The sequence below is a fragment of the Schistocerca cancellata genome, chromosome 1, assembly GCF_023864275.1.
Source record: "Schistocerca cancellata isolate TAMUIC-IGC-003103 chromosome 1, iqSchCanc2.1, whole genome shotgun sequence".
In the NCBI taxonomy this organism is placed as follows: domain Eukaryota; kingdom Metazoa; phylum Arthropoda; class Insecta; order Orthoptera; family Acrididae; genus Schistocerca; species Schistocerca cancellata.
Genome location: NC_064626.1, coordinates 1,056,630,672 through 1,056,658,359, shown reverse-complemented (window position 1 = coordinate 1,056,658,359; position 27,688 = coordinate 1,056,630,672). Strand labels below are relative to the sequence as shown.

Sequence of the window (27,688 nt, the reverse complement as noted above, 5' to 3'; positions counted from 1 at the left end):
AGATCTTCTGAAGACTGTATAATTTTGGCTCTAAGGTTGTGTGATTTCCTGCGCAGGGCTGCTGTTCCGTGCGCCCGAGTTGCTGCGCGCGCCGTCGTGGGGCGGCGGCTCCCAGAAAGCGGACGTGTACGCCTTCGCCATGGTGCTGTTCGCCCTGCACGCCAGGCACCCACCATGGGCAGAAGCCGGCCTCGCGCCGGCGGACGTGGTGAGGCGCGTCGCGGCCACAGAGGTCCCGCCCTTCAGGTACAGTCTACTGTCTACACTGACAGAAGTGACGCCCTTGAGGTATTGTCTACTGTCTACACCGACCGCCCTTCAGGTATGGACCACTGTCGACACTGACAGAAGTGCCACCCTTCAGGTACTGACTACTGTCTACATTGCAGAGGTAACGGCATTCAGGCACGTACCACTGTCTACACTGACAGAAGTGCGCCCTTCAGGTGCTGTCTTCTGTCTACACTGACAGAGATATTGCCCTTCAGGTATGGCCTACTGCCTACACTGACAGAAGTGCTACCCTTCAGGTACTGTCTACTGTCTACACCGACCGCCCTTCAGGTATGGACCACTGTCGACACTGACAGAAGTGCCACCCTTCAGGTACTGACTAATGTCTACATTGCAGAGTTAACGGCCTTCAGGTGCGTACCACTGTCTACACTGACCGAAGTGCCGCCCTTCAGGTACTGACTACTGTCTACATTGCAGAGGTAACAGCCTTCAGGTGCGTACCACTGTCTATACTGATGGAAGTGCCGCCCTTCAGGTACTGTCTTATGTCTACACTGACAGAGATATTGCCCTTCAGGTATAGCCTAATGTCTACACTGACAAAAGTGCCACCCTTCAGGTACTGTCTGCTGTCTACACCGACTGCCCTTCAGGCATGGACCACTGTCTACACTGACAGAAGTGCCGCCCTTCAGGTATTGTCTATTGTCTACACCGACCGCCCTTCAGGTATGGACCACTGTCGACACTGACAGAAGTGCCACCCTTCAGGTACTGACTACTGTCTACATTGCAGAGGTAACGGCCTTCAGGTGCGTACCACTGTCTACACTGACAGAAGTGCGCCCTTCAGGTACTGTCTTCTGTTTACACTGAGAGAGATATTTCCCTTCAGGTATGGCCTACTGCCTACACTGACAGAAGTGCTACCCTTCGGGTACTGTCTACTGTCTACTGTCTACGCCGACCGCCCTTCAGGTATGGACCACTGTCGACACTGACAGAAGTGCCACCCTTCAGGTACTGACTACTGTCTACATTGCAGAGGTAACGGTCTTCAGGTGCGTACCACCCACTGTCTACACTGACAGAATTGCCGCCCTTCAGGTACTGTCTTATGTCTACACTGACAGAGATTTACACTGGAAAACAAAAATTACGGTCAAAGAGTTTAGTTCAAAGGAGTACAAAAATTTCAACAAAGATAAAAGTCAGTCGTCAGCTGCATAAGAAAATCTTTATTTGGTTCACTTTACTGGTTTCGACTGTTTGATCTGCTATGGTTGGCCGCCTATTTGAAGTTCCTGTTAGTCAATCCGCTGTTGCCACAGAGCTTAACAACCTTGACTACATTGCCACCAACAATAGGCATCAGCCTAGTTTTGTGCAAAATGTATATAAAGCTAAATCTAGTAAGCACAGCAATTCTTCTTTACCTAGTAAAGGTAGTGTCACTGGGAAGAAGTATTATACAATCCCTTTCCCATGGGATATGTCATATCGGATTGCCAAGTTGTTAAAAAAAATACGATCTTAATGTCGCGTTTTCAACTAATAATATCACTAAGTTGCTGTTTATGCATAACGAGAGACCTACAGCCGATTAATATCTCAAGTCTGGGATGTGTTCCCAAGCTTTTATATGGGACAAACGTGGAAGGATTTTAAAATCCGTCTACGCAATCACTTACCTAAGATGGTGAGAATTCGTACAAGTCAACTTTCGCAGTATATCTTAAAACTGAAAACACACTTACCCACCGTCATCTATACTCGATATGGAAAGTTTGCATATAGTCGACAAATGGCGCAAAATGAACCTTTCAGAAGGGGTTGAAATTTACTTACATTCCCGCCTTAGCTCTAAGGATTTGCTGAGTGATCAACTCGCGCTGGAAAACAGCTTGTTTTTTGATTGTTTAGCTTCTCTGTTAAATGATGTACAGTGACCTACTTCATGTCCAACTCTTGTTGTATCTGATTACTCAGTCCAAGCTAGCTTGCTCACAGATTTTAAAGTAATTTTATTATATCTTTTCTATCCACAATGTACTAATGGCATTTATGTAACACAGGTTTCTTCGTTCTGGCAATGTTTTCTCGTTGTAACCACGAACAAATATTTATTTTAAAATGTAACAGTCACATGTTGACATTTAAATGCCTACCAAGATTTATTATATCCATCACACCAAGTTTTACTTAGCATCCAGATATGTTCTAGACACGTTTACACATAGCAAGCCAACAGACGCTGGGGCGCCTCGCACGCCTTCGACTCGGCGACGTCCCCTTCCTGATGTCGAAGCCAGACAGGAGCTCACTTAACTTCTGTTTCCACCGACGGAGGTGGCGCAGTGGCCAGCGCACTGGATTCGCATTCGGGAGGACGACGGTTCAAACCCGCGTCCGGCCATCCTGATTTAAGTTTGCCGTGATTTCTCTAAATCGCTTCGGGCGAATGCCGGGATGGTTCCTTTCAAAAGGGCACGGCCGACTTCGTTCCCTAATCCGATGGTACCGATGACCTCGCTGTTTGGTCCCCTCCCCAAATCAACCAACCAGCTTGCGTTTGCTGCTGAAGCGCGTCAAAGAGGCAAAGAAACTGGTACCCCTGCATAATATCTCATCGCAGAAGTGCCGCAACACGACGTGGCACTGATTCGACTAATGTCTGAAGTAGTGCTGTAGGTAATTAACACCATGAATCCTGCAGGGCGATTCATAAATCCGTAAGAGTACGACGTGGTGGAGATCTTTCCGAACTGCACTTTGTATGGCATCTCGGATATGGTCAATAATGTTCATGTCTGGGGATTTTGGTTACCAGCAAAGCATTTAAACTCAGAAGTGTGTTCCTGGAGCCACCCTGCAGCAGTTCTGGACGTATGGGGTGTCGCATTGATCTGCTGGAATTGCCCAAGTCCTTCGGAATGCGCAATGGACATCAATGAATGCAGGGGATCAGACAGGATACTTACGTACGTGTAATCTGCCAGAGTCGTATCTAGATGTATCAGGGGTCCCATATCACTCCAACTGCACAAGCCCCACACCAGCTTGAATAGTGCCCTGCTCACGTGCGTGTCCATGGCTTCATGAGGTTGTCTCCATACCCGTACACGTTCATCCGCTCGACACAATTTGAAACGAGACTCGTCAGACCAGGCAACATGTCTCCAGTCATCACAGTCCACTGTCGATGTTTACGGGCCCAGGCGAGGTGTAAGACTCGTGCAGTCATCACAGGTACACGAATGGGCCTTCGGCTCCGTAAGTCATATCGATGATGTTTCGTTGAATGGTTCGCTGACACTGACACTTGACGGCCCTACATTGAAATCTGCTGCAATTTGCTGAAGGATTGCTCTTCTGTCACGTTGAACAATTCTCTTCAGTCGTCGTTGGTCCCGTTCACGCAGGATCTTTTCCCGGCCGCAGCGATGTTTTACCGGATTCCTTATATTCACGGTATACTAGTGAAATAATGGTCGTACGGGAAAACCCCACTTCATTGGTACCTCGGGGATGCTGTTTCCCATCGCTTGTGGACAGTCTATTACACCTCGTTCAAACTCACTTATATCTTGATAACCTACCATTGTAGCAGCAGTAACCGATCTAACAACTGCTCCGGATACTTGTCTTATAGACGTGTTGCCGACCGCAGCGCCGTATTCTGCCTGTTTACACATCTCTGTATTTGAATAGGCATGCTTCAGTGTATTTTACATCGTCCGATTCTTATTTTGATGTTGGCTTACCAGTGATTTCAAGCATTGCACTTTTGAAGGTGACAGGTTAGACTCTGAAAACTGGTAAAGTGAACCAAATAAATGTTTTCTTGTGCAGCTCACGACTGACACATTTGTTGAAATATTCAGCAGCAGCTGAACTACACCAATGAACATAATCATAAGTACATAAATGTTTCACACGTAGATACAAGACGATATTACAAATTATGAAAACGAAAATGTTACATGACTGTGGAACCACATTTATTAACTTCATACGAGGCAACCAATCTTTTTCGTAACAATGGCATTGATATATCCTTCAGCACTAATAATAAATTTCAGCACCAAATCATTCACTCTAACAAGATGAATAGCAAATGTCACAGCAAATCAGGTTTTACAGAATTTTATGTGACAACTGTTCACAATTCTATATAATCCATACAGGAAGGAGGTTCGCCATATGATACCAGGAGCACATAGATTCCTTCATTCTAAATGATTTTTATAAATCCATTTTTCCAACACATCTGAAAGAACGGGACCATTCAGCCACAGCCATTACGGATACAAGGTACTTATGGAATGGAAAAATTGAATTTTTTTGTGACTTTATTAAATTCTATAGTCCGTTCTGATTACACAGATACATACATTATAGGGTTTCAAATGAAAAATGACCTATACATGCCAATTTTTGAAGTTGCGGTCATGTATGCCGCCACGCCCCCTTGATTTCTGTTGCAGAAAGCTGTATTATTTCGAAAAGAGCTGTGAACTTCCTGTTTCCAGCGATTATACGTATGATACATTGTGTATGTTGGTAACATGGGAGGTTTTTAATGTCTGTAAATGATTATAATCATTATCTTTGCTAGTATTTACTTTCGTTCGCTAAAGCAGTTTCTTCAATTGTTCTGAATGTTTTTTGCCCAAGTGCTACATATATTTGTGGAAGTGCATATCATTTAGTGTGCAATAATTACGAACTATGCCACGCATCAAAAAATTAAATAAAGGAAATTCCGAGGTAACCAATTCACAAACAGAACAAGCCACACTGTTGAAACTAACCTGTGTATCAGTTCTTCACGGAAGAAACACCCACATGTCACGCCTCCTGGTGATTCAAATTTTTGTGTTAACAATGACGCTGTTTGTAGTTTATTTTTTGTTGTTGATGTGGGCATCGTATCTTCTTTGATAAAGGAAGTGGCGAAATGTAAACAATGTGATGATGTAGGCCGTCTGAAAATAACCAAACAACAAAGAAGCAGGAAGGATTTAGCGTCAAAATTGGTTGTTCTGTGTAGATTCTGAAATAAATCTACCTCGGAAATGACTTCGAAGATAGTGTATAATTCATATTATGTGAATTTGAAGTTCGTGTATGCAATGCGTGCAATGGGAAAAGGAAAACAAAGGCTGCTCAAACGTTTTGTGGTTTGATGAACCTCCCTCCTCTTCTCAGTAGGTTCAGCAAGGACATAAAAATACTTTTAGATGCCTCGACGGTTGTGTCTAAAGCATCTTTGAAACGTGCAGTGTAAATATTAGTGGAACCAGGGAAATTTCTGTTGCACCTGATGGGACATTGCAACGTCAAAGACATCGTTCCTTGAGTGGTGTTGTAAGTGCTACTTGTCTGGAGAATGGAAAAGCTGTTGATGCTGAGTGCTTATCTAAGTACTGCCACACCTGCCATGGTAACACTGAAGAACATATTGAACATTAGTGTTCTAAGAATTATGATGGTTACATTGGAGATGGCGATGGGGAATCTAAAGCTTTCTATAAAATTAATGAATGCAATGATTATGGTGATACCTTGGCAACAAAACTGGAAGTAGTGTGGACATGTGCAAAAGAGGATGGGTGCTAGATCGAGGACGCTACGAAGAGAAATGAAAGGAAAGTTGCTATCTCATGGAAAATCTCTGTCTGGCCGAGGCAAATTGACAGAAACTGAAATAGGACTTCTTCAGAGTTATTTTGGACTGGCCATTAGACGAACTGCACCTCTGAATGAAGTCACAGCAATGAGAAAAGCTGTATGGGCCACCTACTTTCATAAGTTGTCCACAACTTTCATAAGTTGTCCTTAATGAAATTTGTCCTAAATAATATATCTCTTTTTCCAACAAACAGCTCAGTTCATACATACAATACCAGGAACAAAAATTATCTGCTCAAGGACTTAAAACCACTTACTTTAGTTCAAAAAGGGCTCCACTACTCAGGAACACTCACCTTCAATAATTTGCCAGCATACATAAAAAATTTAATTACAAATAAAGATCAGTTTAAAAGGAGATTGAAAAACTTATTAGTGGCCAACTCCTTCTACTCCATTGACGAATTTTTTTTATAGAAATAAATGATGTGTTGTATATATTCATAGTATTGTTATTTCAGCTTAAAAAAAAACTGACATGTTCCACATCCATGAGGATCTCCTCAGCACGGATCTATGGAACGAAAAACTAATCTAATCTAATCTAATCTCAGATGACCACCCTGTTCACAGACTTTGCCCTAAAGGAGCAGATTCTTGGTGTGATTGCCAAAAAGCAAAAGAAAGTGGTCAAATATACCATTATAAGCATTCTCTTCCTGAAACTGTTATGAATGAAATAAAATTAAGTTTTAGAGACCTAAGTGATCCTGTTTTGCTCAGTAAATGTCTTGATGGGGGCCCTCAGAATACAAATGAAAGTTTCAACTATGGCATATGGGAAAGATTACCCAAGAATGTTTTTGTAGGACTAAATGCATTAAAAGTTGGTGTACTAGATGCAGTGATATGTTTCAATGATGGTGTGATAGGAAGGTTGGAAGTCCTGTGAAATTTAAACATAGAATGTGGCTCTAATATTGAAGATCAATTGCTTCATGAAGCTGAAAGATTCGCTCTTCAAGCATCCAAAGAAGCAAGAAGTGGTAAAAGGAATGCCAAGAGGAAGATTGAAGATGAAGAAATGCTGCAGGATGAAGACTATGCTTCAGGAATGTCCTGGAGCACAGTTTAATTCGACTCATATCTTCATTCGCAATTTCCCACAAGTTATATTGTTCAGAATTCAGGTACAAATATTTCCTTAAGTTTATAAAGCATTGCCCTAATTTTTTTATAGTCCATACTTATATAGTAGACCTAAGCTTTATTGCATAATCAACTAAATTATAGAAAAAGAGTTACATTTTTATTAGGAAAAAAATATAAAAATTAAAATGTAAGATGTGATGTGATACTTTTTATCCTTGTAATTTACGTAATAGGTGGAATTAAAAAGGTCTAGTACCTCAGCCATCATGTCATGCATATCTGGTAAAAATTTGATCTCCTTCAAATGTATAACATTGGATTAAATTGTAACTCAATTCCAGGAAGCATTCTGGAAAAAAATTGCTTCAATTTCTTGTAATTTTTAATAACACTAAGCAGGTTCAAAAATATTCAAAATACTCCTAATTTGTTTAGAAAGTGTGCTGCATTACTTGATAACAAAAAATCTGTAAAACATATGTAATATAAACAGTGCCTGAAAGAAACAGGTGTTGATTTTTACGTAAAATTGAACCAGAAAAGTACCCTATATCCCTAAAGACAACTTGCAGATATTACACACTGTCAGAAAAGGAAAGAAACTGAATCTTCTTGAAGAGCTCGAGATTTATATCCATAACTCCAAATTACCACAACTAATTCTCAGTGACCAAGTAGTTCTTACAAAAAAAACATTTCTACATATCTTTAATAAAATATTTTATAAATGAAGATGAATAAGTCATAGTCGCCTCTCACTCAGTAATTTTTGAAAACAATATATATACTTAACCTTGTATAATTTGGTAGTAAGCATTCTATATATTTTAATAACAGTGTGGTTCCACAATCACGTAAAAATTTCATTTCCATGATTTTTAATAGCCATCATGTATCTGTATGTGTAACATCTCTGTACTTCTTTGACCTAATCTGTCTGAACATAATCTCTGTTTTCCAATGTAAACTCGGGGGACTTCGCGAGTGCGTGTGCTTCTGCAGTTACTAACATCTAAGGAGCCACCACGTTATAAAAGTCATAATATAGAAGCACCAATAGTTAGCATTTTGAATATTAGACTAAACGTGCAAAAACTAAATATATTTTTATAAAAAAAACTGTAAATGAAGTGGGAAAACAATGTGAATACACCAGCTATATGTAAGTACTATAATACTTTACAACTCATGCTGATAAGCCACTTCAAAATGTTTAATTTGTGAGTATTTAGTTATCATCATATTATTTGTTTTTGTCTTAAACAGTGACCTCGTGTAGTGATCATGGATACGTGAAGATGAATGTAAATCACCTGAAGATGGGCACAAGGCCGAAATCGGTCGTATGCAAAATAAAAATGACCTTGTGTTGTGACTATTAGCGTTTATTATTCTACACCCTGCATTTCAATGATAGGTACAGATAGCTGGAATGGGGAGGGGGAGTAGGACTTAAGTGGCTTGGAAGAAATTATTGAGTCTTACATAGTTTAATTTTGGGTCCACTCTTTTTCTTTAATGCGAATTACCGTCCAGTCTACATACATAAAGCAGAGGTAGTGTATTTTTCAAACGATAAACATTTTTTTGAAAAGTCATATTTCAGACTAGCAGTTCCAATCAGCTGGTCTTTAACAGGAAGTGGCCTACCATAAAATTATTTTCGATTGTCCATTTCCGTTTTGAAATATGAATTTTTTCAAATATTGTTAAACTTTTTTCCTAAGCGCGGTAGCGGCCACGTTGCGGAAAAAATTAACGCCATCAACAGCAAACAAAAAACAAAACAAAAAAATACTAATGAGCGTGGGAACTGGATCGATGCAACCTGAAACACAACACCCCAGCAACGTTTTCACCACCGCACAGTTGTTATGCTACACAGTAAAAATTGCATCACAGTTCGTATTTGCTTGAAGGACTCTGTACTGAAATCAAGCTCCCAATCCTTTATTTCTGTATCAAGGAGAATAGTGTCCTTAAAAGCAAAACTTAATTTAATCCGTTCATCCAGTATAATGTTTAGCATATCAGCAAGTCAAGCTTTTGTTCTCATGTTTATGAAGTATCGTTCTATGATGTGACACAGCATTATATGCATTTAATGAAGATTCAGTGGAATGTACCACATAAGATTTGATGAGGGCAACGTTATTTGCTGGAACCGACCATCACAATAAATGCTGTACAATAGCGATCTTGGCTTTCTGAAGTTATACTTCTGTTTCTACGAAATAGAGATGACATAAAATGCAGACTGGCAACAGAGTGAAAATTGTGTTTCTCAAAGCAGAAATTTGTTATCATATAAATTTGGGTATTATGATTTTTTTTCTAAATCTATTTATCTTGATTGTAGACTTACGAGTGAGAGGAATGTGGAAGATAAATAGTTCAGACAGGAAGAGAACAGAAGCTTTCGAAATGTGGTGCTACAGAAGAATACTGAAGATTAAATGTGCAGGCTACAAAGGAAATGAAGGGGTACCGAATGGAATTGGGGAGAAAAGAAAATTGTGGCACAACTGACTAAATGTAGGGAGCAGGGGATCGAGTACAAGATCACAATCTGGGACATCAGTCAATTTTTAATTTGGCAACTGTGTGTGTGTGTGTGTGTGTGTGTGTGTGTGTGTGTGTCGAGGGTTGGAGGCTGGAACAGTAGAGGGGACCAAGGCTGGGCTACGATAAGCAGCTTCAACAGGACGTAGGTTGCAGTAGTTCTTCCGAGAAGAAGAAAAAACGGAAAATTAGGGGTTAACGTCCCGTCGACATCGAGTTCGTTAGAGGCAGAGAACGCGCACGAAATATTATAAGGATGGTGAAGAATATTAGCAGTGCAGTTTCCAAGAAACTATCGGGGCATTTGCCTGAAGCGATTTAGGAAATCACGAAAAACCTAAATCTGGATGGTCCGTCGCGTATCTTAACCATCGTCCGCCCAAATGCGAGTCAGTTTGCCAGAGATGTAGAGTCTTCTACAGAACAGACTAACCTGGAGACCAGCAGGAAACCAGTCTTCAGGCTGAGCCTAAACAATAACAACGACATTTAATGAATTCTGCAATATGTTTCAGCTCCTTTTCACATGCAGTACTAGTTCCTTCGTGACTGGCGGCGCTCTCTACGGTTGCAGGCCGCAGCTGGAAGCGCTGGAGAACACATTCGACTGCGTGCGGGACTGTCTGAAGGAGTGCTGGTCCGAGATGCCAGAGGAGCGCCCGGATTTCAAGGCCATCCGCACCCGCCTACGGCCTCTGCGAAAGGGCATGTGAGTACATCCTCATAATCACTACAGGAAGGACTTATTCGAATTGGACGGAAATCGGTAGGTGTGATGTGAATTTACAGACAGACAAATGACTGCAATGAAAATCTGAGTGATTTACTCACGAGAAGGAGTTTCAGAAACTGAGCCGGTCAATAACACATTAGTCAACCTCTGGCCCGTATGTAAGCACTTATTCGGCTTGGCAATGATTGATAGAGTTGTTGGATATTCTCCTGAGTGACATAGGGCCAAATTCTGCCCATTTGGGCGTCAGATCATGAAAACCCTGAAACGGTTGGAGGGCCCTGACTGTAATGCCCCAAGTGTTCGCAACTGAGAAGAGATATAGTGATCTTGCTGGCCAAGGTAGGGTTTGGTAAGCACGTAGAAAAGCAGTAGAGACTAACCTTTTCCGGGCGGGTATTTTCTTGCTGAAATACACTCCTGGAAATTGAAATAAGAACACCGTGAATTCATTGTCCCAGGAAGGGGAAACTTGCCGGTCTAGGAATGGTAGAACGATGGGTTCGATGACGGTTTGGATGTACCGTGCACTATTCGGTGTCCCCTCGACGATCACCAGTGGTGTACGGCCAGTGTAGGAGATCGCTCCCCACACCATGATGCCGGGTGTTGGCCCTGTGTGCCTCGGTCGTATGCAGTCCTCATTGTGGCGCTCACCTGCACGGCGCCAAACACGCATACGACCATCATTGGCACCAAGGCAGAAGCGACTCTCATCGCTGAAGACGACACGTCTCCATTCGTCCCTCCATTCACGCCTGTCGCGACACCACTGGAGGCGGGCTGCACGATGTTGGGGCGTGAGCGGAAGACGGCCTAACGGTGTGCGGGACCGTAGCACAGCTTCATGGAGACGGTTGCGAATGGTCCTCGCCGATACCCCAGGAGCAACAGTGTCCCTAATTTGCTGGGAAGTGGCGGTGCGGTCCCCTGCGGCACTGCGTAGGATCCTACGGTCTTGGCGTGCATCCGTGCGTCGCTGCGGTCCGGTCCCAGGTCGACGGGCACGTGCACCTTCCGCCGACCACTGGCGACAACATCGATGTACTGTGGAGACCTCACGCCCCACGTGTTGAGCAATTCGGCGGTACGTCCACCCGGCCTCCCGCATGCCCACTATACGCCCTCGCTCAAAGTCCGTCAACTGCACATACGGTTCACGTCCACGCATGCTACCAGTGTTAAAGACTGCGATGGAGCTCCGTATGCCACGGCAAACTGGCTGACACTGACGGCGGCGGTGCACAAATGCTGCGCAGCTAGCGCCATTCGACGGCCTACACCGCGGTTCCTGGTGTGTCCGCTGTGCCGTGCGTGTGATCATTGCTTGTACAGCCCTCTCGCAGTGTCCGGAGCAAGTATGGTGGGTCTGACACACCGGTGTCAATGTGTTCTTTTTTCCATTTCCAGGAGTGTATAAGTTCACGATGGCTTGCCATGAAGAGCAATAATACAGGACGTAGAATATATTGAACGCAGCGCTGTGCTGTACGGGTGCCGAGAATAGCACACAGAGAGGTCACGCTATGAAAAGAAATGGCATCCCAGACCATCACTCCCAAGTGTCAGGCCTTACGGCGGGCGATAATCAGGTTGGTATCCCACCGTTGACCAGGGTGTCTCCAGAAACGTCTTGGGCCTAGAATCGCATTGACTGAGATAGAATTGTCTTCAGTGAAGAGTCCCGCTTCGAACTGAGACTCAGTGACCAGTGAAGACGAGTCTGAGGACTCCCTGGACAGCGGGGGTTACAAACCTGACTGTTCCCCGCCATGTAGCCCGCAGCCACGAGTGATGGTCTGGGGTGACAGTTCTCATCATAGCACAGCACCCTTCCAGCAGAGAGATATGTCGACGATTATCTAAGCCCCGTTTTGTCTGCCTGCGTAGCAAGCTATCCTCGGCTTACATTTCGAAAAAATAATGTCAGCGCGAAAAGGACGAGAGTTTCACCTGCTGTCTTCGTGCTTGGCAAACCCTACCTTAGCCAGCGAGATCGCCGAATCTGTCCCCAGTAGACGATGTCCTCAGGAGGACCCCCAACAACTCTATCACTCAGTGGCGTGTCTGTCTTGCATAAGGACCAGAGATGGACTAACGCTTTGTTGGCTTGTTCAATATGCGAAGTTCTTTGCCTTCAACAAACCATCCAGTTTTTTTTCTGAAATTGTAATCAATTGTTTCTCTGTACATTTACGGGCCATACAGCGATTTCCGTCCCATTTGGATAATTCCTTCGTTTTGTGTCGTAGAAGTAGTAGTAGAAGTACACAGTCAACTGTGTGTCACGTTTATTCATATTCAGGCTGGAGCTCATTCTTGCGTTGGTGTTAATTATAAATGAATTTGTTTTTGGATTGGTTCCGTCTTCACCAAACAAACCTTTTTTATCTTTTTACCCTATATGTTTTGCTGAAGTGATAGTAACATCAGTTTTTTCCCTACCAAATAATAGGAAAATTGCTATTTACTATCCATACAATGAAAATTTCACCTTTTAAGAAAAATATTTACGAATTTGAAAACAGATAAAATTTTTTTGTATATTCCTTCTTAACGTATAATGTGGTTACAAGGACTACCAATAGTTTGCTCTGTTTTTGTTTCACACTTTGTCACATGCAACCATTGCGGACTTAATTTAAAAAATTAACGACTGGAAATATTACAGTGTGTGTGTGTGTGTGTGTGTGTGTGTGTGTGTGTGTGTGTCTGTGTGTGTGTGTGTCTGAGTCGTCGGCAGTGTCTTAAGTGCAGAAGCTAAATTACAAAGAGCTGTTCGTTTATTATTTCTTTTGCCTTCTACTATGGCTCTGTGTTTGGTAGTTTTCCTCAATTACTATTTATGTTGGGGGCTGTTGCTGCATTAAAGTATTTTTATTTCAGTTTCAATGTCTGTTGGTCTATGGTCTATAACCATAAGATTCTCTGCGAATGTAGAATTACAGCTGTTACTTTTTAGTGCTGTTCTTTGTTCTCAGTACCTAGTTTTGAAATTTCTGCTTGTCTGTTCAATATCAATTGAACTGCAGTCACGACATGTTAGTTAAGGAATAGGAGATATCTTGTGTTAGTCTCTGTTGGTAATGGTTGTCTCCATCTTTCTCTGTATACAATTATCTGTTCTGTAGGCTGTTATCAGTCCTTGCTTTGTGAGTATGCTGCCCTCCTAAAGCTGCTTCTCGTTGTAAGTCAGAGTGTACCATTTGCTCGTCGCTATCGGTGCTTCTAGTTCGAGTGCGTCTGTGTTATGTACGTTCGTGTTCTGTCTGTTTATATTTCGTGTGTCGGTGTGTTGGTAATTATGTGTCTCATCCAATTATGTTTTCATTTTGTGATACAGTTTGTCTGTAACGTTTCTGTCTTATGTATTCTCCACACTTATTTCTTTCAATATATGTAGTTCGTTTTTGTAGCTGTGTTCATTGAGTGGGATTTTATTCATTGTATGCAGCGTGTATTGCAAATTGACTTCTTTGTATGTATTAGGTGGCTTTCAGGTTTTGTGCATGGCTGCACTGGTGGTGATGAGTTCCCTGAATACGGAAAATTGATGCTAGTTATTGTGCCTGCATACTGAGAGATAAAAGAAACTTAACTTTTTGTCACTGTCACAGCTTCCACGGACAGAGACAACGAAAATCGTATAAAGACTGACTGGTTGAAACAGAGATCACCAATGCGAGTCATCTGCGTTGTGGAAATGCCTACTGAAGTCAAACGAAATATATATAGTGAATCACCTAAGACTTGCACTGCGAATATTGAGGAAATGGAAATTGCTCTTGATGTGCAGTTTTCACAGAATGGACTGGTAGTCAGGAGCTCGTATTGTTAGCCAATACACAGATTGTAATAATACTTAGAAAGTGTATTTTTGTGCAAACATACACTTTCTTAACTGGGACAATGCCTATTGACGTTAACAGACAAAAAGTATATTCTGTATACAAACGAGTGATAAGATCAGTTCTAACTGACAGTTCACAATGTTGAGCCATGCACAAATCAGACGAACGAAGGCTCCAGGTGATAATGATAAGTATACGCTGGTCTGGAGGAGTAAGAAACTATAACATACGAGACTTGTTTAAGGAAGCAAAGGTAGCGGAAAAGTATCAAGAGAATTACCTACGCTTGTATGGGCGTGTCATACGTCCTGAACCATACGTTAGGAATAGTAATGAACATAAAAGAAAAGAGGCCCTGAACACCCGTCGTATATCTGCATTAGGACCCTGAAGAACGACCTGAAAACTATTGGACTGCATCATGAAATGACAAAAACATTTTTAGAATGGCGTAACAAAGTTAAAAGGGTCGCCCTCAAGAGACATGGTAAATAATGCATGGAAAAAAATGATGCAGCAAATCCTTCTCAACGTAGACTGCACTACTGAACAAAATTAATTTTAGATTGACAAGAAAACTTTGCTCTCTCGACTAATGAAATATACAGGGCTATTACAAATGATTAAAGCGATTTCATAAATTCACTGTAGCTCCATTCATTGACATATGGTCACGACACACTACAGATACGTGGAAAAACTCATAAAGTTTTGTTCGGCTGAAGCCGCACTTCAGGTTTCTGCCGCCAGAACGCTCGAGAGCGCAGTGACACAAAATGGCGACAGGAGCCGAGAAAGCGTATGTCGTGCTTGAAATGCACTCACATCAGTCAGTCATAACAGTGCAACGACACTTCAGGACGAAGTTCAACAAAGATCCACCAACTGCTAACTCCATTCGGCGATGGTATGCGCAGTTTAAAGCTTCTGGATGCCTCTGTAAGGGGAAATCAACGGGTCGGCCTGCAGTGGGCGAAGAAACGGTTGAACGCGTGCGGGCAAGTTTCACGCGTAGCCCGCGGATGTCGACGAATAAAGCAAGCAGGGAGCTAAACGTACCACAGGCGACGGTTTGGAAAATCTTACGGAAAAGGCTAAAGCAGAAGCCTTAGCGTTTACAATTGCTACAAGCCCTGACACCCAGTGATTTTCGGCGCGGTTGCAACAGCTCATGGAAGAGGATGCGTTCAGCGCGAAACTTGTTTTCAGTGATGAAGCAACATTTTTTTCTTAATGGTGAAGTGAACAGACACAATGTGCGAATCTGGGCGGTAGAGAATCCTCACGCATTCGTGCAGCAAATTCGCAATTCACCAAAAGTTAACGTGTTTTGTGCAATCTCACGGTTTAAAGTTTACGGCTCCTTTTTCTTCTGCGAAAAAAACGTTACAGGACACGTGTATCTGGACATGCTGGAAAATTGGCTCATGCCACAACTGGAGACCGACAGCGCCGACTTCATCTTTCAACAGGATGGTGCTCCACCGCACTTCCATCATGATGTTCGGCATTTCCTAAACAGGAGATTGGAAAACCTATGGATCGGTCTTGGTGGAGATCATGATCAGCAATTCATGTCATGGCCTCCACGCTCTCCCGACTTAACCTCATGCAATTTCTTTCTGTGGGGTTATGTGAAAGATTCAGTGTTTAAACCTCCTCTACCAAGAAACGTGCCAGAACTGCGAGCTCGCATCAACGATGCTTTCGAACTCATTGATGGGGACATGCTGCGCCGAGTGTGGGAGGAACTTGATTATCGGCTTGATGCCTGCCGAATCACTAAAGGGCCACATATCGAACATTTGTGAATGCCTAAAAAAACTTTTTGAGTTTTTGTATGTGTGTGCAAAGCATTGTGAAAATATCTCAAATAATAAAGTTATTGTAGAGCTGTGAAATCGCTTCAATCATTTGTAATAACCCTGTATTTCATTCTTGAAAATCCTGCTAGTTTAATAGTTTGTGCCAGACGGGGACTCGAACTCAGAATTATGCCATTGGTGGCCAAAGATCTTACCCATAGTTAGCCACCCACGATATACACCATGTGATCAAAAGTATCTGTACACCCCCAAAAACAGACGTTTTTCGTATTAGGAGCATTGTGCTGCCACCTACTGCCATGTACTCCATATCAGCTACCTCAGTAGTCATTACACATTGTGAGAGAGCAGCATGGGGCGCTTCCCGGAACTCACGGACTTCGAACGTGGTAAGGTGATTGGGTTTCACTTGTGTCACACGTCTGTACGCCAGACTTCCACACTCCTAAACATCCCTAGGTCTGCTGTTCCCGACGTGATAATGAAGTGGAAACATGAAGGGACACGTACAGCACAAAAGCGTACATGCTGACCTTGTGGGTTGATTGACAGAGACCGCCGACAGTTGAAGAGGGTCGTAATGTGTAATATGCAGACATCTATCTAGATCATCACTTAGGAATTCCAAACTGCATCAGTATACGCTGCAAGTACTATGACAGTTAGGCGAGAGGTTAGAAAACTTTGATTTCATGATCGAGCGGCTGCTCATAAGCCACATATCACGCCGGTAAAGTCCTAACGACGCCTTGCTTGGTTAAGGAGCGTAAACATTGGACGATTCAACAGTAGAAAAAAGTTGTGTGGAGTGACGAATCACGGTACAGGATGTGGCGATCCGATGGCAGGATGTGGATATGGCGAATGCTCGGTGAACGTCATCTGCTAGCGTGTGTAGTGCCAACAGTAAAATTCGGAGGTGATGGTGTTATGGTGTGGTCGTGTTTTTCATGGAGGGGCTTGCACTCCTTGTTGTTTTGCGTGGCACTATCACAGCGCTGGATTACATTGATGTTTTAAGGACCTTCTTGCTTCCCACTGTTGAAGAACAATTCGGGGATGGCGACTGCATATTTCAACACGATGGATCACCTGTTCATAATGCACGGCTTGTGGTGTAATGGTTACACGACAATAACGTCCCTGTAATGGACTGCCCTTCACAGAGTCCTTACCTGAATCCTATAAAACATCTTTTGGATGTTTTGGAGCGCCGTCTTCGTGCGAGCCTCACTGACCGACATCGACACCTCTCCTCAGTGCAGCAGTCCGTGCAGAATGGGCTGCCATTCCCCAAGAAACTTTCCAGCACCTGATTGAACGTATGCCTGCGAGAGTGGAAGCTGTGATCAAGGCCAAGGGTGGGCCAACACCATATTGACTTCCAGAATTACCGATGGAGAGCACCACGAACTCGTAAGACATTTTCAGCCAGGTGTCCGGATGATTTTGATCACGTACTGTATGACTAGCCCTCGCATTACAGTTCTGCCGGCACCACAAGGCTGTGGCTAAACTATTTCTCCTCGATATACTTTCTTCCAAAAGTGCTAGTTCTGCTAGCTGTGTAAGGAGGCCTGCGAAGTTTGGACAGTAGGAGACAGTAACTGGCTAAACTAAAGATGGGAGAATCGGTCGCGAGTCGTTGGAGAATGACATGGTTCGCACAAGCGTCACCCGAGAAATGTTCGATACCGTATTCGTATCGCGGTCCAACACTCTGTCTGCCAGTAAGTTTCGAAACAGCGCTGCAGAGTGTCTGTGTCCACCTCAATAGGTCAATAACATGTCTGACTGCTACGCAGAGGATCCGCGTTCGATTCCTGGTACTACCATGGACTTTTCATTGGTAGGAGGACTAGAACGGGTTGGACTCAGCCTGGTGTTGCCAGTTGAGGATCTACTTAAATCAGAAGTGGTGGCTCCAAGACCAACACAGCAGGCAGTCTCTGGAAGATAGGTGTGCTGTACCCACGTCCTTCTATACCGCAACTGAATGACGCCATCGTCAGTGGATGACACACCGGTCGGTCGGTTCATATTGGCCTGTGTGGGCCAGGACGTGAAGCGTTACATTTCTAGAATTTAGATTCTTGCCTCGGAACGAGTTAGACATTTAATTGACTACTGTTAAAGTTCAATTTTTTTATGTGTCTGTGAAACCCACTTCAAAAGTCGTGTGCCTTTGATCTTTACAAACTTCACATATCTTTCAAAATGAATGTCGTTAAATGTTCTTCAAAACCAATTTAAAGAGTGATAGCTCATTTGCATATGGTTTATAATTTTTCTTTTTATGGTTGTATTCTCCCAGAACTGCTTGTATTAATGTCCCTACATTAATTTATCATTACACGTGGATAGACTAGCATTGTAGCATCTTTAATTCTTTGTATTGTGAGATATTTTGTTTCAGCGTTACAGTATTCGATAACTTGTGATACACTTCTTAACCTGTGATTTACTCTTAATTGGTCTTTTTCCAGGAAGCCGAACATATTTGACAACATGATGGCTATGATGGAGAAGTACGCTAACAATCTGGAGGCTCTCGTCGACGAGAGGACAGACCAGCTCGTGGAGGAGAAGAAAAAGACTGGTAGGCACCCAACATCACTGTATAACCGTATTCATAGTTTCAGTAGAGCATAGTGATATACCTATACCGTGTCAGTCATCGACTGGTGTGTGTGTAACACTGGTAACTGGATCGCCCTCAGAGTTGTATCGACATACTCATTCCAAGAAGATGAAACCCTTCTCTAGATGGCCTAACGAAAAATGTGCACTGTAATCTTGTTGCTGCCATAGTGCTAGACAGATAGGAGGCGCCAGCTGATAAATATCTTATTATATTACCTTTTACTATTATTTTTATCTCCAACCAGCAGTATGTAAAAAGCAATCCGTCTACCATCGGGACCATCCGACCGCCGTGTCATCCTCAGCTGAGGATGAGGGTAGGAAGGGCGCGTGGTCAACACACCACTCTCCCGGTAGTTATGATGGCTTTCTGTGACCGGAGAAGCTACTATTAGGTCGAGTAGCTCCTCAATTGGCATCATGAGGCTGAGTGCACCCCGAAAAATGCCAACAGCGCATGGCGACATGGACCCATACAAGTGCAGGCCACGCCCGAAACACTTAACTTCGATGATCTGACGGGAACCGGTGTATCTAGCAGTATGTACTAGTTGATAAAAAATATACGGGCCCCTGTATGTAATGCGGAATTGACACTAGATGCCCCAAGAGGCGGACCGACTACTGTAAAATGAGGCGAGCATTATTGCGTTGCACACTACTGGCCATTAAAATTGCTACACCACGAAGATGACGTGCTACAGACGCGAAATTTAACCAACAGGAAGAAGATGCTGTGATATGCAAATGATTAGCTTTTCAGAGCATTCACACAAGGTTGGCGCCGGTGGCGACATCTACCACGTGCTGACATGAGGAAAGTTTCCAACCGATTTCTCATACACAAACAGCAGCTGACCGGCGTTGCCTGGTGAAACGTTGTTGTGATGCCTCGTGTAAGGAGGAGAAATGCGTACCATCACGTTTCCGACTTTGATAAAGGTCGGATTGTAGCCTGTCGCGATTGCGGTTTATCGTATCGCGACATTGCTGCTCCGGTTGGTCGAGATCCAATGACTGTTACCAGAATATGGAATCGGTGGGTTCAGGAGAGTAATACAGAACGGCCTCGTGTCACTAGCAGTCGAGATGACAGGCATCTTATCCACATGGCTGTAACGTATCGTGCAACAACGTCTCGATCCCTGAGTCAACAGATGGGGACGTTTGCAAGACAACAACCATCTGCACGAACAGTTCGGCGACGTTTGCAGCAGCATGGACTATCGGCTCGGAGACCATGGCTGCGGTTACCCTTGACGCTGCATCACAGACAGGAGCGCCTGCGATGGTATACTCAACGACGAACCTGAGTGCACGAATGGCAAAACGTCATTTTTTCGGATGAATCCAGCTTCTGTTTACAGCATCATGATAGTCGCGTCCGTGTTTGGCGACATCACGGTGAACGCACATTGGAAGCTTGTATTCGTCATCGCCGTACTGGCTATCACCCGTCGTGATGGAATGGGGCGCCATTGGTTCCGCGTCTCGCTCACCTCTTGTTCGCATTGATGGCACTTTGAACAGTGGACGTTTCATTTCAGATGTGTTGCGACCCGTGGCTCTACCCTTCATTCGATCCCTGCGAAACCCTACATTTCAGCAGGATAATGCACGACCGCATGTTGCAGGTGCTGTACGTGCCTTTCTGGATACAGAAAATGTTCGACTGTTGCCCTGGCCAGCACATTCTCCAGATCTCTCACCAATTGAAAACGTCTGGTGGTGGCCGAGAAACTGGATCGTCACAATACGCCAGTCACTACTCTTGGTGAACTGTGGTATCGTGTTGGAGCTGCATGGGCAGCTGTATCTGTACACGCCATCCAAGCTCTGTTTGACTCAATGCCCAGGCGTATCAAGGCCGTTATTACGGACAGAGGTGGTTGTTCTGGGTACTGATTTCTCAGGATCTATACACGCAAATTGCGTGAAAATGTGATCATATGTCAGTTCTAGTATAATATATTTGTCCAATGATTACCCGTTTATCATCTGCATTTCTTCTTGGTGTAGCAACTTTAATGGCTAGAGTGTACGTCGGTTAATCTATCAGGTCATCGCAAGGTAGCATCATTTGATATGGCTACGCCGCCACTGAGTAGTTAAACGAAAGTCAAAATTTAAGTTGCGCTTGCCAGCTACGGTGTGCCCACACACTGGGGATGCTACCTTATGATTATCTCGTACACATGATGATACGTAACAGCAACGATTACCATGTAACGTACCAACTTGTACTACGTGAAGTTATTTGTTAACTCATCCATAGAAGATTTACAAAATGTCAGACGTGGTATCTTAACTGAAAAAGAAACCTTTATTGAAAAAAGGAGTAGGAAGAATTTCTACTGCTCGACCACGGCCTCTTAGCCCGGAAGTTTTAATTAATAAAAACATCGGCTGTGAAAGCCTACACACTATGAAAAAATTCTAATTTATGCGAATAATAATAGTATCGTATCAAAAAATTCTTCAGTACTATTCATTTGTATCACATCACTGTTACTGCCCAAACTACTTTATATACTTGCTTTAAATACAAGCTATAATCGTCGTGAGCGTTAGTTACCTTTGAGAATGGACGTGGTGAGCTGATGTTAGTCAAGAACACCTTAAAGCGACAAAGACCCCATTATCAACGCCGAGTTTGAATGAGGTCGTATACTATGGCTACAGGGAACTGGTTTTTCCTTCTGCAGTACCGCATAGAGACTTTGCAAGAATGTAACCACTGTTCATAACTGCTGGCAGCTTTGTCCATGAGAATGTACGGTCGCAAGAATACAGGGCTGCTGACACTACAGAGCGGCAAAGGCAATCGTGTTCGGCGTATGGCTCTGGCGCATCATAAAGGCATCTGCAGGAGAAATTCGAGCAGCAGCTGGCACCACAATTACGCAACGTGAAACGTCCCCTTAGAAAAATTTATACACGACTGTGCTTAACCTGACACACAATATTATTTAGCGCAACGCAATCTGACTATCAAAGATCCCTGCAAAAGAATGGCCCTGAGTAACATTAAACTATACCTTTCACAAATAACTTACCTCACAAAAATCTTCATTACTCGAACTACTGCAATACAGCGAGCGCCACTATTGCCAGCTAAATAAAAGATTCAAACTACAAAAGGCACTAACTACTGATAGGGATAGTTAGCAAATGAAAGATTTTAATAGAGAACAAACAATGTATTTACCTTAATATCATCACAAGTCATAATATATGTAATTTCAAAACTCCGCCATCTCTCTCCTCACATCCACCACTGCTGGCGGCTCACCTCTAACTGCGCAACGCTACGCGCTGTTCACATCCAGCTGCCGCTGCCTAACACTACAATGGCAGACAACAATGCAAACTAGCCACAGACTGCACACAGCACAGCCAGTGATTTTCATACAGAGCGCTACGTAACGTTGCCAATAAGAAAACATAAACAGCCTACTTACATAAAGAAAACATAAACAGCCTACTTACATAAAGAAAACATAAACAGCCTACTTACATAGCCCCCATGCTCCCCACAAAAAATTTTACAAAATATTTTTGGGCAGTGGCCAATAATGATTTGATAAAATTTTTCATAATTACAGTAAGAAAGATATCAAATGCACACACTTATTAATACAATGTTGGTCAAAAGCTAAAATTGTCTCACAGTCCATAAAGACAGTCCTGATCATTCATAACAGTGAAACTGCCGTTTATCTTCTCAAAGTCTGAGCAGTAAAAGACAATGCACACGGAAGTAGTGGATTTCCATGCAGTCTTGAAGAAGTAGTGTTGTCCTTCCAACGGAAAGACAGTGTTGACTCTTGACATGCTGACAGGTAATGGGCCACAACAGAGCAAACCCACAGCAGAGTCATTCGATGTTTTGAAGAAGATTGGTAGGTAGGTCATCACAGAGTAGACCCACTGCAGTCCTGGTAGAGAGTATTGGTGGGCCACCCGAGGTGCAGACCCACTGCAGTCCTTGTAGAAATAATGGTATTGGTGAGTCAGCAAAGGTGTAGACCCACTGTAGTCCTTGTAGAAAGAATGGTATTGGTGAGTCAGCAAAGGTGTAGACCCACTGTAGTCCTTGTAGAAATGGTCAGCAGCCATCTGTTGTGAGTGTGCGGGTGCACAATCACCATTGAAGAGTCTTGCAGTTAATATAGCAAGTCCATAACCACCACTTGTGCACTCACAAAGTTTTTGGAATTGTCCTTAGAACCAGCAATGCTGTTATCCAGTCCCTTGCTGAATTATTAACACATGTGCAAACACTAACAGTCCCAACTTTTCACATATTGTCCATATACTATGACCAACAGAAACGTGTGCAGTGAAATGTAACTTACAAGTTACTTAATTTGATGAACTGATGTCAATTACAATATTATAACATGAGAATACAATTACAAAGGTACAAAATACATCATTAAAAACATAACAATACAGATAACATTTGTAGTAATACAGGCTTTACAAAAGAATAGAAATAAACATATACATCAGTGTTACAAAAATAATGACATAAGTACATACATAAAAGATCAGAATAACTTTTGAAACATCACCTTCACATATGAGCAATAAAACAAAACAGAATAAATAATGTCTCAACATTTTTACAAAGTAAATAACAAAGAAAAATTCTACAACATAGCTCTCATCAGCTAAACACATAAAGACAGGAAAAACACAAATACACAAGGGTACACAAACATATAGAGGGATGACACAAAAGGAAAGGACAGGGTTTGTTTTACTGCAGTATTTTGCATGGAGATCTCCCTTCGTTCATCATTATTCCCAAAAAGTCCTATCTAAGCTTGCTTTCTGTATTCTGTTCACATCCTCTGTCAAAATAGTTTTTCTCCACTGTACAGTATCCTTTTTTTTTTTGCCCAAACCATTTTCATATAGCTTCTCAATACATTTCTTCCAAGTCATCACAGTTAGTTTCTTATATAGTCTACCCCTCTTAAGCTAACTTAAATCTACTGAGCTCAGATGCTAAACTAAGGGACAAGGCAATGCAGCAGCATATAACAAATTAACACAAACAGCAATGCAAAAAAAATGGAAAATTGCAAAGCAAGCTACAGTAAATCTAAATTACCAAGCAATGCAACATTACAACTAATATGAGCCAATGTGCAGTAACAAGAAAAATAAGTCAGTAGTAAAACTAGCTTAACAGAGTAACACAATTTAAAATTCAGTAGCACTATGCCTGGCAAACAGCAGCAGCAACTTATATCTAAACATGACATAGCTCAAGCAGAAAAAATATTACAGTAAAAACAACAATGCAGATAAGGGAAATGTCTATTCACATCTTAACGTCTATGTAATTAAAGTGGTGCACCACAACAACTTATTGTAAAAAAAATATTACCATGTACTTGAAAAGAAAATTATGTGTCCAGTTACTGTTACTAGTCCCTTCTAATTGTTCTTTCCTTTCCAAGTGCTCCTTTTTTTTTAAAGAATGTGGATTACAAAATTATTATTTAATAGATCTGTTGACAGAAAGTGTTCACATTAGCAAATGCATTTTATTTTATAAAACTAATGCTGCAACACAGCTGGAAACTAGATATTAAACAAAATGAGCAATCTCTTAACTACAAAGACAATAGCTGTAAAATGTTTCTAATCATTTCATTAGGCATTTTAGTAAATATCATAAATTACTAGCTCCACAGTATGCTTTCAACAAGGAAATGTCAATAGCGAGGATAATGGCCTCCCTTTTTTTTTTCTACCTGTGCTTCCAGAAAGGCACACCCTAATGGCTTGTTCTCCAGGTGTCTGACACAGCTGTATGCCCACGACGCATGTGCAGGTGTGGTCACTTAACTTTCTTACGGAAATATTTATGACAGCAGTTTCCGCTACAGTGACAATCTCATATAAAAATATTTCACAGGTCAAGAATTTGCGTTGCAAATGTGTAGAAACAAAATCCTATGAACACAACAGTGTCCAAAAATTTTCGCCGCCATTGTGATACATTCACGCATTTACACACATTTCATAACTCTTAAAGTACGATTCTTGGTTTCCAACATCCTTTTTCACAAGTCAAGAGTCCCTAACTTCTATTCATTATTCATATACATATAAACACGTAATCACATTCCTCATATATGGTAGCATCATCTTATTGACATAAACATACCTCAACAGCATAATACACATCGTCGTCGTTAAAATAACATCATAACACCTCAGTCAAATCTCAAAAAAGTCGTAGCTTTCTGCAATAATTTCAAACCATAAATAATATTCTCTGCTCATTTCAATAGTGTCATCTGCCTCAAACGTACTTTAAAAATTATGATCTCATACCAAATACATCATTCAAAGCTCTCATAGTATCACAATGGTTCCGAAAAAATATGAAGAGTTCACACAGTACAGACAAAATACAATTTCTTAAGTGTGAAGTTATCCAACGGTGTAATTACGTAAACATGTGTCACTAACGTAATAAACAAGTTTGTCTCTCTCAGTTAAATGATCAGATAGCTGTGTAATTTGTGTTAGAGAAATATGGTACCGATGTGTAAAATTGTATAAGCAAATACCATATTAGCTAGGGCTCCTTGTGCTTGCCAAACACATGGTACACAAAGTAAGCATGTACCCCCCTGAGGATTAATGTAATTATACCCTCAGGTGTTACAGATTACAAGAATGGAATGAAATGTATCACGGAAAACTTTCTCTGTAATTCAAAATCTTTAAAAATAAATGTTTTAAGTACAAAATGAATCACTCAAATACGTGTCCTGTAGCGCTAAATGTGTGTCTTGCTGTAAGATAATCTCTGTGGAAGTGTCGTAGTTATCATCCTCCAAAAGCTAAGTTCTGCAGATGTCAATGTACTTACCTCATCATAAACAAAAGTGAAATGCTTTGCATATAGATATATTACTTATTACGCTTATTGCCGTGATGATGAAAGTACTGTGCTGTAATGTATAGTTGTGCTATGGAAAAGGCTGTCTCCTTGTAGCTATACCACAAAAGTTACTACTAAAACTTGTTTTACTTTCCAGAAGAATTCAGAAAAACCGTGCAGATATAAAACAGATACTCCGATAAAGCAACAATGTAAATTGTGTCACACATTAGTAGCATCGTGGTATAATCGTGTAGCTGTCAAAGAAACCAAATACCAAGTCATCTTTAATCTCACAGAAAGTACTTCAAATAAAGAATGTCTTTTCAAGTAAACCAAAATGTTGCATTAAAATCTCATTAGCAGTACCAGATATGTTCTAAGTATGTGAGCCTTATAGTTGTTACGTAATCGTGCAATTAACAAGCAAGAATGTACACACACAATAACACTGTGTCGCCTGTTCGCAATAACAATGCAGTCATAATTTCTGTTTAAATAAGTTCTCTTGGTTCTTGAGTGGATATTGAACCGCAAAACATTGTTGCATGTTAACAGTTTCTCAGTGTGACAAATTGTACAAGTAGCGTGAAGTAAAAATTGCAAAGACTAAGTTAAAAAGCAGATTATCTGTCAATAAATGGTTTTACATGTGAAATGTGGTGTAAACCTTTACTCTTCCTAGTACGCAGAGATTCAACTTCAACGCAATTATCATGCGGTATACGTTGGTGAGGAGTGCTAGAAATTTTTCTCAAGGTTAGCGTCTATGTTATTTTTCTCTGAGCCAGCGGGCACATGCAGCTGCCTGCGGTGCAAGTCATTGTCTGTTCCTTTGTTGGCGCGCGTCGTTATTGGGATTTGGAGACCTAATTTCTACAAATTCGCCTTGCCGATAGGGCTCTGCTCTGTTTAAATCCCGCCAGTTCTGATGCAGTTCAGGTCTGTCGTTACGATCATATCGTCTGTCGTCATGTCGGTAGATTCCATAGTTTCTTTCTTGTCGGTCACGTGGTAGAGAATTTCTCCCTGAGTCGTAACTGCGCGCTGGACCGTTGCGTCTAAAGTTATTCTGTCTCCCTTGATAATAATTGTTTTGGTTCCCATATTGTCTGTTTCTCTGATTGTCTCTGTGATAGTCATTACCGTGGAGAGGTGATTTTTCCCTGTAATTATTACTACTCTGCCAACGGTTGTCATACGGGTGATGTCTGTTTTGGTCACGATTTGTGTTGCGAGAATAGCCTTGTCGTGTCCAGTTATTATTTCTGTCGTCACGGAATTGTGACGGATGTGCCCTGTAGTGATTGTTTTCCCGTTTTCGCATCCCGCGACTGTCTGTGTCAATTTCTAATTCTTGTAAGAGTCCCTGAAAAGCTTCAATGTCGTCTTTGCAACGTCCTGCTAAAATAATATGTCGTAAATGTTCAGGCAGTTTGATTAAGCAAATGCGGATGAGTTCTGAGGGGCTGTATGGGTTTGACAGGTACTGATTCTTGTGCAACATGTCTTCAAAATATTTCACAAGACTGGAAAATTCAGATTGTTCGAAATGTTTCATCATTATGATGCCATGTTTTACTCGGTCTTGTGTGGCTTGAGACCAATATGCTGAGAGGAAGGCATGGTAAAATTCTCCTTCACTGTGACAATCGTGAATGACCGATCGCATTCTTACAGCTGGTTCATTCTCCAAGTAGCCACACATAAATTCTAACCTGTGCTCCAATGACCAGTTGGGAGGGAAACAATGAGAGAATTGATGGAGCCACTCTTGTGGATGAATGTCATTGGCAGAATTCTTAAACGTTTTGAATTTACGTGTAGTAATGAACAGCTTATAGTCAAAATCATCGTGTCGGCGAGTAGCATGTCGGTCATTGTTACGTCGTGTCGGCGGCTCGATCTCAAAATTCGGTGCACATTGCCAATTTCTTTCATAACTTCCGAAATGCCCTGTGTTATTATTCTGTGGCTGTTCCGTATTTCTATGTCCCTCTTCCCGTATTGGAGCGCGAGTGTCCTCTGAAATACGTAATTCTTGTATTACCTGTGTCAGCTGATCTTGTACTTCCTGGATTTCTCTTTGGTGTTGCGTATTGATTTGATTTTGATTTTGTTTGAATTTTCTTATTTG

At 42.0% G+C, this 27,688-nt stretch overlaps 1 protein-coding gene across 1 annotated transcript in view; it reads left to right on the top strand.

Annotated features, from left to right (window-relative positions):
- LOC126162937 (guanylate cyclase 32E) overlaps positions 1-27,688 on the top strand; it is a 935,168-nt gene that overhangs the window by 787,932 nt on the left and 119,548 nt on the right. Inside the window, exons 16-18 of the mRNA XM_049919769.1 lie at positions 57-246; positions 10,160-10,294; positions 18,482-18,594. Coding sequence (XP_049775726.1) covers positions 57-246; positions 10,160-10,294; positions 18,482-18,594 — 438 coding nt within the window. The remainder of the gene's footprint in view (positions 1-56; positions 247-10,159; positions 10,295-18,481; positions 18,595-27,688) is intronic.